General features: G+C 35.6%; 2 protein-coding genes across 2 annotated transcripts; one reads left to right on the forward strand and one right to left on the reverse strand.

The window, feature by feature from the left end:
* The first annotated feature begins 1,178 nt into the window (after positions 1–1,178).
* LOC134742401 (kallikrein 1-related peptidase b22-like) lies at positions 1,179–4,430 on the forward strand. The gene is made up of 5 exons (XM_063675536.1): positions 1,179–1,277; positions 2,492–2,643; positions 2,929–3,095; positions 3,460–3,674; positions 4,035–4,430. The coding sequence occupies exons 1-5, from the start codon at positions 1,220–1,222 to the stop codon at positions 4,427–4,429; spliced, it is 987 nt and encodes a 328-aa protein (XP_063531606.1). The 5' UTR covers positions 1,179–1,219; the 3' UTR covers position 4,430.
* LOC134742378 (uncharacterized) lies at positions 4,425–15,151 on the reverse strand. The gene is made up of 9 exons (XM_063675489.1): positions 14,951–15,151; positions 14,103–14,453; positions 12,644–12,857; positions 11,411–11,574; positions 8,836–8,987; positions 7,633–7,840; positions 6,252–6,452; positions 5,753–5,891; positions 4,425–5,125 (listed from the first exon to the last, which is right to left on the reverse strand). The coding sequence occupies exons 1-9, from the start codon at positions 15,072–15,074 to the stop codon at positions 4,894–4,896; spliced, it is 1,785 nt and encodes a 594-aa protein (XP_063531559.1). The 5' UTR covers positions 15,075–15,151; the 3' UTR covers positions 4,425–4,893.
* Positions 15,152–16,317: the final 1,166 nt, after the last annotated feature.

The following is a 16,317-nucleotide window of genomic DNA, read 5'->3' on the forward strand; positions in this document are numbered from 1 at the left end:
AAAGAATTGATGTTAAGGCATAACACCCGCCTGGAGAGAGTACTCTGTATAGGTCCTCTTACTACTTACCACATATGTTTGCATTAGGTATTTTCCGAAAATTTTGGGACCCTGAAGTTCAAGCGTGTCCACACAAAGACTCAACTGTCCTAATTAGAAATATTGACTAAAAGCTGGTTTAGGTCTCGTGATGATGAAATAATGTCATGATTAATACTCACTATTAACTTCAAAATTTTACTGCATAAAGGGCCTGATTTAGAACTTCATACTGAAATAATCACTGGCATGATCAATTACTATTAACCGTTTATTTCAAACATGTATCACATTAAGAGCCTGATTTCGAACCTCATACTTACTTTTAAATTGTTCTGAGAAAATACTTTTGTTTAAAATTTTGCTTGTGACGTCGCTAGGCTATATCACTAGCTATTTTATAAAAATACTCGCTTTTGGCCGCGACTTGGTCTGCGTGGAATCAGTAACAGCAGCTGGAGTAAGTATAGTGCCTGGACAAAGTGTAATAGCAATCATTCAATTTGATCATAAGCTTAATTGCTTACATCAATCATAAGGCAATTCATTAACTCTCTCAATTCCAACCCCCTTTTCACTCTCTTTAGGGATGATTTCCGACATTAAAGCTATCCTATGTTTTCCCAGGACTCAAACTACCTCCATGCCAAATTTCAACTAAATCGGTTCAGCGGTTTAAGCGTGAAGAGGTAACAGACCGGCAGACAGACAGACACGCTTTCGCATTTATAATATTAGTATGGATTAACGATAATATACAACTGAAATAAATTGAAAATTATATAGGTAGGTAGTAAATTTTTTGTGCTCTTCTTTTTCATCGTGCCAACTTTAACCTTGTAAGGTTTTACTCTAGTCTGCTCTTTCAAATATAATCTAATCTCAAATATATATATATTTTTTCATGACATTTTCCCTTATTTAAAAACTGTAACAAACAACTAAATCTAAAAACTACAATTTTGCGGGCCGCTAAGCTAAGTACCTACACGGCACAGCATCATCCAATAAACTCGTACAAGCATATAAATTTATATTAAATTGAAAAACTGTTGTCCACCACTGCTGTCAATTTTGAATGTTCACACTGATAGTTAGATTTTTGCATACAAAATGGTTCATTCCTCGAGATATAACCACGATGTAATCTAATTGCGTGACAATAACCTTATTCTATACGATGAAGTCACACGTAAAAATATTATTACTTCTGATCTTTTGCTGTTCTGGCTTTGGAGGTAGGTGTTGGATATATTTTTATGTTTATGTAATTTAAAAGCCTCTGTTTAGCGCCCCTTTCTTCGAATTCGTCTATGTTTGCAATATGCAATATTTAAGGAGTAAGAAGGAAGAGGAGGATGAACAATTGAACAGACCATAAACATCAAACTTCTTGTGAACTAGTTATTTGTTTTACAAGGGGGCAAAGTTGTTGTTTAACCGCTCGTGCTTATATTGATACCCGAGCAAGCGAAAGATTCCAAATTTGAACCACGAGCGTAGCAAGGGATTCGAAAAGTGGAATCTTGAGCGTTGCTAGGGTTTCAAGGCACGAGGGTTAAACAAATTTTGCCACCGAGTGAAACACAAAGTTTTTCACCACACCAACCCGAGGAAAATAACTGTAAAATATTAAAACAAAATCAAAACAAATCAAATAGAAATTATTTTATTAAATATTTATCATTCAAATCATCATTAAAAGTAAATTCTACCAGCCAATATAAGGAAACAACTCATAATTTGCATTAATTTACTTTGCCACTCTTGTGGATAAAACGCAACTTTCTCAATCATTTTAAACAATCTAGAGGGCCGTTACCAGCTGGTGTAGTGAATATATACATATCGGTACTGACTGATGGTGCTACCATATAGTGTCGCTGCAGATAAAATTTAAAGTTTTGCTTTCAACATTACAGATACTATGAAATATTTTAGGCACATTACATTACTGTGTGATAAATAGTATCGTTCAACGAATTTAAATATCTGCTGCTTAGTACATACCTACCTATAATTATTATATTTACTTAAACTTTATTGCACAAACAAACAAACGTACAAATGACGAAGTTGACGCCAAAAGGCATTCTCTATCAGCCAACCATTGGGGCAACAGAGACATAAGGAAATTATATTAAATTAAATACGTACCTACTTACTTTTTTGTGAGTTCACACTTAACTTTTGTTTATAAATAAATTTACTTGTAAAATGTATAGTCGCCATCAGATATATCGGAGCGGCCAAAGTGCTCACAAATATCTGAACGTGCCAGGGCGCTGTGTTCGGATATTTTTGAGCACCTTAGCCGCTTAGATATAGGTATCTGATGAAGACTGTACTCTGACATAGATAGATTTATGGGTGACTTTTGGAACTACCCGACATAAGGACGTGATCCGAATTGACCAAAATATACGTTATCTATAAAATTCCATTTCCCCAGCACATCCGCCAGTGAGTCAAAAGTCAGATAGTAAATTGATCGGTGGGCTCAGCACTAAACATTCCAACCACCCTTACCTGGTCTCCTTGCAGACAAGGTTGTTCAGGATACGAGCTCATATCTGCGGTGGGACATTACTTAGTCAAAACTGGGTATGTGGCACAGTTTTAATTTTAAGTAAAACTTTTTTGGTTAATATTTTAATCGTTATTCATTTTCACAATTTGTAGAGAATTTAATCCACTTACCGTGCCAGCTCCCAACAACTTTACATAAAAAGTAATAATTAAAGTACGAATACTATGAATTTACTCACAGGTGAATTATAGAGCTTACGCTTATTATTTGCAAGGGGTGGTTTTCAATTGCATGAAACCTTATGTATAATACAGCCGTCGGCCTAATATGTTTTTGAAGACAGCTCAGTAATGTTTAAGATTCTCACGGCTGGCCACTGCGTGACAGAGTCCTTCATAGTGAAGTGGCTTCCAATGGACGCCATAGCTGGATCGAATAATGCACACGAGATGCATAATATTGGCTTCGGTCCCGACGCGCAGATCGCCCCTGTAGACCGTCGTATACCGCATCCTGATTATGTTGGGTATGTCTTCATCGTTTTACGCTTTACCCAATCTGAAATATCACGAGATCATAAAGAAACTGAGACTTAAAAGGATAGTGGATGACCGCTTCTCCATACAAACTAATTCCCTTTTCTCCTCTCTGGCTATTGACATTATGGAAAATAATTTATTTAAAAAAAATCCATACAAAATATTAAAGGCTCTCCTAACTCACCATCAATATTAACCTATGAACCTGGCCATGCAGTTAGTGTATATAAATAACCATCCATCCATGACGATGATCAAATTACCTAGTGGACGATTTCTTTTTTTAAATAAGTTAAAAATATTCCAAATATGGTTACAGTTTTTCTTTTATCTTTACCATCTTTTTAACAGTGGCATCGGACCAAATGACATAGCCGTTCTTCACACTAGCAACCCATTTAAGTTTACAAAGTTCATACAGCCAGCAATACTGCCTTTGCTTTCGAAGGCGACTTACGAATCTCCACTAACGTTGACTGGGTGGGGTATACTGAAAACCACCTTCTTCTTTCCGGACCTGCCGAGGTATCTACAAGAAGTCAATGTTACCTATATTCCCTATAAGGGTAAGTTAAAATGCTAAAATATTTATTTTTGGTAATCATAATCAAGCTCATAAATTCGAGAGTTATTTAAAGAGTTTAGATTTTTTCATTTTGTTCGATTTAATTTCCGCCAACCAGACTTAGTTTTAATTCTAACACGACACTACAATTTCTCATATTCTCAAGTCCACATTGGATTGATTAGATTATATGGATTTTTTTTCTATCCGATTTTTTATTCTCGCATAAATACAATTTACATTGTTTTACAGATCTTAGTAAAACTTATCAATAAATGTTTTGTAATTAAAGGTATAATAAAAAATATACTACTATATTATTTCATTTTTTACTGCGACTATATTATTTTCGTTTTACCAGAATGCTACGAGGCCATTGAAGCGATAAAAGACAAAGGTGAAACAAATCCTCTAGACGAAAAGTCCAATATATGTACGGGACCCATCACTGGCGGTGTATCAGCGTGCAGCGGGGACTCCGGTGGACCTTTAATTCAATTCATAAACGAAAGGGACAACAGTTTTGATGAAGATAAAGACAATCTTATTGATGAAAATGACGACAAATATCCGTTAATGCTTCCAAATCTTAAAGGAGAAGATAGGAAAATTAAGGAAGAAAATAATAATAAATTTATTCCAATGGTGGTTGGTGTAGTATCTTGGGGTTCAACACCGTGTGGTGATAAAGGCGCTCCTTCAGTATACACTAAAGTAGATAACTTTTTAGATTTTATCAATACATATGTCATATAGATACCTTGGTTTTATTTTATAAAATCAGTACAAAACAACTTACAAATCACAATAATCCTACTTAAAAATAAAATTGAAGGCGCAGCTTATTTAAACATACCTAGTAGAAATTCAGACCTTGCGATTAATGAATCATACATTATAATCCATGCACTTTTTAATACATTATTCAATCTAATGTTAGATAAACGCTCTTGGTGCCCTTCGACATGCGTTATTGTATAAATGCCCACTGAAACCAGATTAAATACATAGGCTTGGTTAAACTTGACTCCGTAACTATACATCCTCGTAAAATCCTACATATTCAAAAATGGCAAGATCAGCAAAAGGGATTTGGTATAATTTGTGAATACCTAATTCTAACATACTCGTATTCACGATGTGACGAGCAATACAGTTGAGTATCACTTTAATAACACTTTCAAAATGTTCCTGTATTTTAGTCAGTCTTATGAGTATCCTTAATGCAGTAGTACATCCGGTGGCTTGTAGTCGCCGCATTTTGGAAACGAGTCGACGAGAGATTTTGGGAGGGACTCTGGGACGTTGACGACGAGTGCTGCGGGCAAGGCGAGGCTGCAAGATCGGCACTCGAGCAGCCAACTTCCTCCTCTATCCAGTATTATCCGCACAATAGTGAAGCCCTTGTTTGGCACTGTTACTGTGTCTTTTAGCGGAGGCGTCTGAATATTCCTGCAAAATTCATAAAAAAATATTATAACTATTGTAATTTAAATACGATAAGATAGAATAAGAGAAGTATTTGGGACAAGAAAAATCACTTGTAGGGAATTCTCACAGTGTTCTTGTTGCTCCGAGCAAAATAAACTAAGTTCCTCTTACCCAACATAACCTGTAACTTCGATATTGTCACGTTGAGACTGAATGCAAAATATTTTTCGATGCGTAAACTTAGGTAATGGCAATATTCCAATATTGTACTATGGTTTTGCAAAATATAAAGTGACAGTTTAGAATAGTTCACGGTTAGTTTCACTAGACTAATATACAAAACTCGAAAATAATACAAAAGGCAATCATAATCACGATCCATATCCCGGTCGATATGTCTAGAACTTAAAACATAAAGTGTCTTTAGCTTAATTTTAAATCAATTTTAGAGTAGTTTTTAGACTATACAAAAAATAATAATTAGGTAGGTACAGTCAAGGGCATAAATATATATACATTCCCAAAGTTGCAAAAATATGTGTACGCTCTTACACCTTAGACAATAAAGTCGTGTTCACATATTTTTGAGCCATTTGTCTGGATCGATATTTTTGGCTTCGACTGTACAACTTCAAAAAAAGACCTTACCTCTTAATTTTCCCATCGTTATCAAGCTGCTCGAATGTTTCCTTCGAAATTGGTTTTCCATCAGATCCCTGCATGGTAGCTACTATTTGCATGCTGTATCCATGCATGTGGAATGTGTAAGAATCATTACTGCCAAAACCTGTAACCACATACAGAAGATGGTCTATCAGTCAATGAATGAATTTAAGTAGATTATTTTTTGCAACATTACATACGTTGATTTGTCAGGCAGTACGAAATAAATCCGACTATTTAATTCTAGAGTAAAAGGTAAGAAACGGAAATATTAACAACTAGAAAGATGAACATGAGTAAAGCGAGGGACAATATTTTCACATAACGAGCAAGCGATTAGGCTTTTAGTGTTACGTTCAGGCATAATTTATACCAGAAAATTTTACATCAACAATTTGGGGGTGCTATACATACATAAATTAATAACTATTAAGCAACCATCTGATCTACCTAAGTGGTCGATCTTCCTGAACATTGTACGTACCTTCATTCAATAACACTAGTTCCAGTATCTCCCCTGGGTGAGCATTAAGTGCTAGCAAGCACTGTGGATCCTTGCTCTGATCCTTCTCACCCATGGAGCATTTGATTTCCTTCTTGACATCATTTGGCCTCACTAACAAAGGCACATTAGGATAGAGGAAGCTCTTGTGGTTTATTTGTACTACACCCTTGTCTGCGAGTGCTGAAATCGTTAACAACTATTTTAAAGATTCTGCATGACTGAAACCAATTAAAATAGAATAGATGTGGATAGATATAGATGTACGTACGATACGTAAGCCTCCCGCCCTACGTCGTAGGTATACTTTTAAGCTTTGCCATACATCGAAAAAAAAACTATTAAAGTACTACTACACCTTCGGTAACGTCAAGGTACACACTTTGCTTTTCAATAGATTTTGTAATACACATACTTTATATTTTAAATAGAGAAAAGTTCCGGACTGTGGTAGCCGACATCCGTAGAGGATATGGCGCCTAAAGAAGAAGAAGATATTTTTACAGTAAAACAAAGAAAAACAATGAAACTACGATAGCATGTACAACAATACACAATTGCAATTCAAATGGTTGCTTGAATGTTCTGTAATTCGTTAATTTAATAATAAACCTTAGTGTTGTGAGCCAAGAAAAAATAATTAAAGAATTTTCTCACCAAAACGTAATAGATAAGTGACTACACGTTAGGACAAATACAACTAGGTCACCTGCCATCGTGCTAAACAATATATAACATGTTATTATCCTTTCATACGACTAGGTATAGAAATCACAGTTGTCAGGTCACCGGATATTTAAGTTAAGGCGGTTCCCTGAGCCAGAAGGCGAAAAATCTCCTTATATGATCATGTTTTTCTAAGAGGCGTTGATATTAGTAGACGTGGAAAAAATATATGTAGTTCTTGACTATATTATCTTTAATATCATAGCTTCCGATACACGAATTATGAAATTTCGCTCGATACAATTAATTCCCAAAGTAACCTCTAACTCGGACTTTTAATCCAACTTTACTCGGTTATTTATTATGTGATACTATAAACAAAAAAAGAAGAAAACACAAACTTAACTTAAATAGTAATTTCATAGCTTTCGAATTTCGATATTGTAGGGTAACGTTTTTAAAATAAATAAAAATCGATAAAATTCGATCAAAATTGACACTTGGCGCGCATGATCTTTCCCGTTCCTTCTTGCGAAATGTGACAGAGACAGCGGCAAACCGATGGAACGGCCTTAAAATGATGGACAAAAATTGCAAGGTATCTACTCCATAAAATGTACGTCAGGATTTATAACATGCTACAATTAGTCATTCATGCGTTTACGTTGTCAAAAGCAAAAATATATTATTAACTTACATAACGAGGCTGGGAAAAACGGTTTCTTTGGTATTGCGTCACTGATATATCGGTAGTCGTTATCGGTGTCCTTGAACTGCAATACGTGGCGGTCAATACTTAAAATGAGTGATCTATCAACTATGCTGTTAGACACATCTTGAATTGATTCTAGGTTTTGGCCGTATGTTTGAATACCAGAATCAGAGTCCTTGGCAAATGTCTCCTTCTGAAAACACAATAAGCTTGGAAAACTTTACTTATCCAAAAATTTTTTTTTTTTTTTTTTTCAAAATAGTTTGAGTTTTAACCTATCTCATGTTTCTGGACTACTTGAAACGTGGGTTCAAACCTTAGACGTGTCGTATTAAAGCAAATAAACCGTTCACGGAAAAAGAACTCATCTTTTGAGTGAAAAATGTGGTCAGGATCCTAATCAAATACAAACGAAAGCAATATTGCAAATCAATCGAGCCAGGTTGGGGTAAGGGGGTCATACACATTATATTTTATGCCTAACTCGTTCTCGTCTTGCCTGTAGACAATGCATATTTATGATAACCAAAAGGTTTTACGCTGCACCCTTACAGGCAGCGTACATTATTTTTTTCAATTGAGACTAATAATAAACATAGTAATAAGTAATAATATATATGTACCAGTGTCGCTAAATTTTATTGTATTGTCCTCAGAAGTGACATTTTTCTAAAATGTGTTTGGCCCAAAGGTTAACCTCTATTGCAGGTGCCACCACTGCCACCGTAGACACGCATCGTATTCCCGGCGTAGTATTATTACACAAGCAATTGCGTGTAGGTATATGCTAATAGTATATATTTATACCCCTGACCAAAAAGGAAATAATAGGATAGAGCGGTACTGTCATAGTAAATTTTGTAACCACAGTAAATTCACTGCCATCTATCGACACACTTTAAAACTAAAAATAAAGATTTATAAAAATACGATAAAATGTATTTAAATAAGGATAAATGATTTATTTATTTGCATTAATTATTTTTATATGATTTGACCCATGTTATGCGTTAAAATTGTTAAATAACAATCTAAACCGTCAACGCCGCTATACGAGAGTAGGCCAAAGGTAGTGGCGCCATCTGATCGAGAATCAAATTTTCGTGATTTTCGAGGCACTTTTTTCCTTAGACTGTATCCATCTATTACGGAGTTATATCTATCTTTGCCCTGACATAGCATACCTACCTTTCCATCGACTAACATAGCAGTATAATTGAATCCCAGGCGCAGCAGCATCGCGCTGGCGCTCAGGTTGCGGCAGGCGCCGTCGCCGCGCACACGCACCCAGTTGCCGCCCATCTTTTCGCTCGCTCGCACTACGACGTCCATACGCTCTCCTTAAATTTGTTAAGATGTCAATTATAAATCGGATAACTAACCTTCTTTCATAATATATTTGTTACTTGGAGAAGGCTAAGTATTATTCTAATGCGTGTAATTTTGATATGACCACATTATTTTTAGGGTAATTACTAATTAGTATAGGCCGAAATACTTAACTTTCATATGCTTTACTAAAAATTTACGACCTTTATTTTTCCTTATAAAATAATTCAACACGCAATGTATCATTACTTTGTTTTCATTCAAAACGTCGCACTTACTGACGCGACGTCACAAGTGATGACTTATGTACGCAACGCAATACATTGCCGCTCGAAAAACAATCAAGAATTAATTGCTCTGTGTTAGTTAAGGCTAAAGTAATAATTTCTTATAAAATGTTTCATAACACAGAAATCTGCGCCTCATTTCGATTTGCGGTTGTATTAAAAATACACGCTGTATATCTTACACATAGATCTCACTTAGAGACTAGGAAGAGAGAGACCCCACAGGACTTTAGTAGGTACAAAGGTACAAACAAATCAGACGTCTGTAACTGTACCTATACTAACAAATACATGTATGACTTAAGAGCGTTTAAAGGAAAGTAATAGGGAATATTACGCGAAACTCTGCGTAGGTGGCGCCACTACCACAAACTGAGGGTCTGTCGCGAAACAAGAAAATCTAAATTTCGTTATCTAACATCTCTGTCACGAGTGACAGTGAAATTTCGGATTCGCGTTTCCCGCTAGGTCCTCTGTAAACAAACCTCCTTGATGCATCAATGTCATATTTTATTATCTCTGAAAACTTGTCAAAAACCTGTTAGAGGTACAGTATGTATAAGTTACTCTATGGTTAACTAAAAAAGCCAGTGCTGATCTGGTGGCAGAACATTGCAGTAATATCCCCTACTCATAACACCGTACCCATACCCATAAAAACAAAATTGAATGTTGAATAGATTTCAAAAGTTGTAAATGGAATTTGTAAAAAAATCAGGACATATAAACATTGAAATATTAAAAACCCATAAACGTATGACTGTTGAGATTGCCGTTATGCAAGAAAGTTTCCAATAGGAAGTTCGTGTAAGTAGGTCACCATTATTTCTGGCTGTTTTAAGTCACGCAAATGTACTTACCTGACGCAATACAAGTCATAGCACATGTAATTGACGTAATAGTATCATCAAACGTTTACTAAATTACAAACGATGTAACAAATGCCGCGATATAAATAGCGGGAAATCATTGAAAGTGAAACGAAAACAAACGTAACCAGTTTCACGGTAAGTACGGTAACCTTAACTCTTGAATGAAGCAAAGTAGCGCAGACGGGGCACCTTTCTCCTCTCACTGGACGCTAGTGAAAACCGACAACCACAGGCTTATCAACTTTCTCCGTAGATTCTTATAGAAATAAATTAGACTTAATGCATTATTATTTGGAGTTATAAAACCACGATTATATAAGATCTAATTACGTCACAAGAAAAATTTGTAAGTTTAATTCGAACCTCTCTGATATTCTAAAATGGAGTGATCTGTTAATGCAGTTGAGTATGCAATGCTCTTAATAACGCAGGACTAATTATAATACCTACAATAAGTCTTAAAAACTAAAAACTATGTTAAAACTTAAAAGTTATATGACTAATTCTACAATAAATTTACGAACCATATTCTTCTACAAGATTTGATATTATTGAATAAATTTCTAAAAAATTACAAATTGTAGAAATATAAAGTCACTGTTAACCTCGACGCCATGTCAAACACAAAAGCTAGCACTCGGACACCACGCCACCGGTGTCAAAACTGAAATTAAACTTTATGCGATTGCACGTACGTCTATAATGCTCTGTGGTCTGTGACGGATTAATCGTTCTTTGACGTTGGACCTACGCTGCCGATATATCCGTCATTGGCGTCCAAAAGGTTAATAAATATATTATATACATTCCCAAAGTTTCAAATATATATATATATATAAAATTGACAAATATAAGATTTATCGTTGGTAGGTACTAGGTACTTCTTACTTAAAATATATCTTACACCTTAGACAATAAAGTCGTGTTCACATATTTTTGAGCCATTTGTCTGGATCGACATTTTTGCCTTTGACTGTACCTAGCTAAGTACCTAGGTTACTTCAAGGTGTTTTTTGTAAAGCTTTGCGCACAAAAATAGTGGCTGAGGAGCGCTATGAATAAATATGTCACTTATTAAGTTTCTTACGTGAAATTTAAATAATTATAAGCATATGAAAATAATCGCCATTCAGCGTCAGTCAGCCCTAACCAAACCGAACCCGGCTATATAATCTCTTTGCGTAGTAAAGACAAACGATAAGCAGTGTTTTACTAAATGTCCTAAGTACTTTGGTGTATTCATATTAGAAATTGCATTAAATAATAAAGTAATACCTGGATAGAGCTGGATTCGGCTGGTCGATACAGGCTTGACTGGCTTGCCGTCGGTGGCTATGACGACCATCTCACGCCCATCGACTGTGACCTCCACTGGGCATTCGATCGCTATCGCGTTGATTAGACGTAGTCTATATGCGAAACTTGGCAGCACAAATATCCTGGAATAACGAACAATAATTTGTACAGTTTAATAACTCGAAGTACTTTCCCGAGCTTCGGCAGTTTGCGAGTTTGGCAGTATTCAAAATACTCGAATTAATTTATAACGAGTTGTATATCGAGTTAATATAATGATAATTTTTGTCAGGTTAACAGGAATTTATTACAAAAAAAAAACAATCATGAAAATATTGTTAACATTGATTACTCAACTAGGAAAAACGCGCTGGTGGCCTATAGCGGTAAGAGCGTGCGACTTTCAATCCAGAGATCACAGGTTCAAACCCCGGCTCGTACCAATGAGTTTTTCGGAACATGTACGAAATATCATTTGATATTTAGCAGTCGCTTTTCGGTGATGGAAAAAAACATCGTGAGGAAACCGGACTAATCCTAACAAGGCCTAGTTCCCCCTCTGGGTTGGAAGGTCAGATGGCAGTCGCTTTCGTAAAAACTAGTGCCTACGTCAATTCTTAGGATTAGTTTTCAAGCGGACCCCAGGCTCCCATGAGCCGTGGCAAAATGCCGGGATAACGCGAGGAAGAAGAAGCGAGAGATGATTACTGAACTAGGAAGAGGAAATTGGCAACATCTAAACACTTAATTATAATGAGTACAATCACTACGGATAACTTCCGTTCGTATACCTGTAGTCAAATCAGCCATTGAAAAGTACCGCCTTCACTTTACGCTATGTAATTAAATAAGTAACTGTTTAGTAACTACTAACAAGCCTCTCAATAACCCACCGTACGTTCTCCGATTACAGACCAACTAACGACAAAATGAAAGATAAATTAATGTTATCACTACATAATATAAAACAAAGTCGCTTACCGCTGTCTGTATGTCCCTATGTATGCTTAGATCTTTAAAACTTCGCAACGGATTTTAATGCGTTATTTTTTGGTAGATTAAATTCTCTTTAATCACTATAAAGAGGAAGGTTTATATGTATAATTTGTAAAGGTTTTGTGTAAATTTGTTGAACTACCCGTGCGGGTCGCTAGGAGTAATGAAACAAAAAGTTGACAAATTTAAGATTTATCGCTGGTAGGTACTGCTTACTTAAAATCTTCCTCCTGTCCATTAACCAACAAGGAACTCGGCTTTAACTGACTAGAATCCTCCCACTTGGGGGTTATAAGTTCCGGGAATTTGGCTGCCACGATCAGGGTATTCTCCTGGCTTCGGTCGAAGTCATATAAGGAGGAGTGGGCCTCCAGAGGCTGCGGCTGGTTGACTATCAACGCGCCATACACACCATCGCTTTGGTGACGCACTGGAATTGAGGAAATAAATATAGGTAAATGTTGGGATACAAATCGAGTCCCACAGTAAACTTAGAGCGTTTGATATTGGTAAACGTATGGTGATTATTATTACACAAATACAATTTACCGGTTTTTAAACTCAAAACTATCAGCATTTAGGGAGGTTCACTATATAGTCAATATACAATCCTTCGAGCCTAAACCGGTCGTCAAAATAATAGTAGATTGTTAACCAGGGGATGAAAGGGCACATTTCTGCCGAGGTAGTTTGGCGCTCGAACGCAGCGAAAGCGCCAATAGTCCGAGGTTGAAATGATGCCCTTCACCCGTTGAATACGAGGAAAGTAAAAAACATGTATATTTTTTTTTAAAACATGACAGTATATTTTTATAGCACATCTTGAGGGTACCTATACTTTTAATTAACCATTTAGAAAAAGTATCGTTATTTATGGAATTTATGGAATTAATGAAAATTGTGTAACGAATCCAACCAAATTTCAATCCAAACCAAAAAATCGTACTTGGAAAATAAAATGCTCTAATGCAGAAACGTATCACTTTCTGCACACTTTTTAAAACAGCAATGACCCTTCTTCAGAGCATGAGAAATAAAAAATAGATTTACAGATTTAATTAAACATGAGCCTACTGCAAATCAGAATTCAAAACTCTTAGAAAGTACAAAGAAATTTTTTTAAATGCTAAATCACGAAAAAAATCCAAACGAGTCATTTGCAAAACAGCAGTTGGCTAAAAAGATGTCATTATGCCGTACAAAATTTCTAAATAGCTGATGTGCAGTGAAAGCGGTTAGCCGCTAACCAACCAACTACCATAACCAATAGTAGCCAAAACACAAGTGGCCGATTTAAAGCATTCCAAATAAGAGGATGTGCCTTGCATTCAATAAGGGTGGGTCGGCTAGTTTAACAATATATAACCACCAACATTCAAATCCACGCGTACAAAGTCGCGGCCAACAGTATAACCATAGAGTACCCACCTAAAGTTAGACCAAGATAAGTCTGCAACGATTTTGATAGCACACGCAGTGTATGTAAATAACACTTGCACTTCGTGTGCTATCAAAATTGTTGCAGACTTATTTTAGTCTAACTCTACATTAAGTATGTAGAGTTAGACCAAGATAATAGTGTGTATAAAACCTTCGCAGTGTTTGATTTGTTTAAAAAAGAACAGAACGAATACTTAACGTCTAGGTAAGGCAGAGAAGTGCGATAATAAATTACCTGAGTCCGCATGATAGAAGAAAGTTCCCGGAGAAGATGCTCTAAACGCATACTTGAAGGAGGATCCGTAGCTAATAGGACATTGTGTAACCATCGGTACTCCGTCCATATACGGCGTTCCCTTCTGCTCCACACCGTGCCAATGTATAGCCATATCTTGCCCAACCACCTTATTCTTCACTTCAACTACTACAATATCATTAGCGCAAACATGAATAGGAGGTCCCGGAGTCATCCCGTTCACAGTGAGCGCTGGTCTTCCATCTTCAAGGATCGTTGGCTCTATTTTGAATTGATAATAACACTTTCGCGGTTTCACGTTGAATTTACAAGGCCGATAGCATGATTTGTCTGCAATGAAAATGTAGAGTGTAAACATGCGAGTAAGTAACCTTCTGTATGTAGTCTTGACCTTCGTCCATCTTTGCCCAAGCTTAGTTGTTTAGATATGCGTTTTATACATCATAGTATATTAAGTAGGTATCTTTTGAGTAGACATATATCAATGATAATTATTTTTCATCAGTCAAAACTTTAAAATAAGTGAATTCAGAGAAAATAGGCTGTGACAGACGGAAAGACAAACAGACAGACGCACGAGTGATCCTATAAGGGTTCCGATTTTCCTTTTGAGGTACGGAACCCTAAAAAAATAGCAAATTTCATCGAGAATTCAAACATATAAACAGAAAACCTTCGGGTCAACTCCCAAACTGAATTACTAGTCTTATTGCTAATACACATTTCCAATACTATGTAATATTAACAAAATGCTAGGTATTTCTTTTAAAATACCTACTTTCTAGAAGTGCACTTTAAGACATATTTTGTTATAACCCAAACTTTACCTGCATTCTTTGTAGTATCCTCGAACAATATATTAGTGCTCATAGGCACCAAACTGTCCAAAGACGCTTTCCCATTGTTGCTAATGTTAGCAATAACAAACAAGACGCAGACGATTAACTTCATTTTGATGAAAACTCACTTGCACAGTGGTTCTATAACATTGCGACACGGCGCAACGCGAGCTCGGCCGGCGGGCGACTGGGCGCATAAAGCCTCCGGTTGCACAAATGTGGTTCCGTTCTAAACATAATTAACAAAATGTGTGGTACTGTCAGCATCAATAGTAACGGATGAAGCATCTGCCACTGGAATGCTTTTCCAAATACAGTTTGCGTTCAAAAGTCACAATCTATCTGTCACAATCTCATTGTTTTATACATAGTTACATTCCACTTTTTGTTAAGTTATTAAAAATTCGATATATGATCGAAATCATGTATTGTGGAGATTAAGACTGCGTCGACCGTTTAGTAGCGCCCTCATTGGGGGAATTGTGTTTTCTAATAAACCAATTAATTTATGTATAAATCAGTAGGTAGATTACTATTATTGTCCTACTGATGACCCAACTTTAGGTCTTTGTGACATAGATTTCGCTTCATCAACATGGAGGCCACATTTTTCCGTGCCAAAAATAAACTGGGTTTACTTTTTATACTTATATATTTTTTTTTACTATAGGGAATTATTTTCTTGACGCTTTCATGGTGTATTTCTCTTAAGGCGGCAGCATCATTAAATTCTTACTCTCGCGTTCAAAAACGAACTCCTAAAACTAACTACTTACTCCTTTAAAATTGGTGATTAATGTTACTCCGCGAATTAATGTTACAATAGTTTACGATATTTAATACTTATCTTCATAAGTACTCTATGGATGATAAAAAGATAAAAATCAAGTATCTAATTTATTCAAGTATCTCTTGGATCGCTTTTGAAATGAAATGAAATGAAATGAAATGAAATATTTATTTGCTTAAACATGGTAATTACATACAGATGTTATAAATTAATTGATTTAGTATTACATGTTAAGCCAAAAAATGGCATGCCAATTTAAAACTAAATAAGAACTTTTATTACAATTTCAAAATTAATATTGAAAAACAAATTTATTAAAATGATTAATATAACATGCAAGTCACATATTTTTTTTATAACAAATCACATAAAGTTTAATAGTACATACATTCAAGTATATTATTTAATAATCCATTAAGTATTATAATTATATCTAGTCTAGTGTCTAGTAAACAGAATCAGTCAGAAAATCGTTTAATGAGTAAAAGCATTTGTCTTTTAGCCATTTGTGTAATCTGGTGGTAAATAATTTGTCAGGTAATTGTCTGATTTCATATGGCAACTT

Source organism: Cydia strobilella, chromosome 6 (genome assembly GCF_947568885.1).
Source record: "Cydia strobilella chromosome 6, ilCydStro3.1, whole genome shotgun sequence".
NCBI lineage: Eukaryota > Metazoa > Arthropoda > Insecta > Lepidoptera > Tortricidae > Cydia > Cydia strobilella.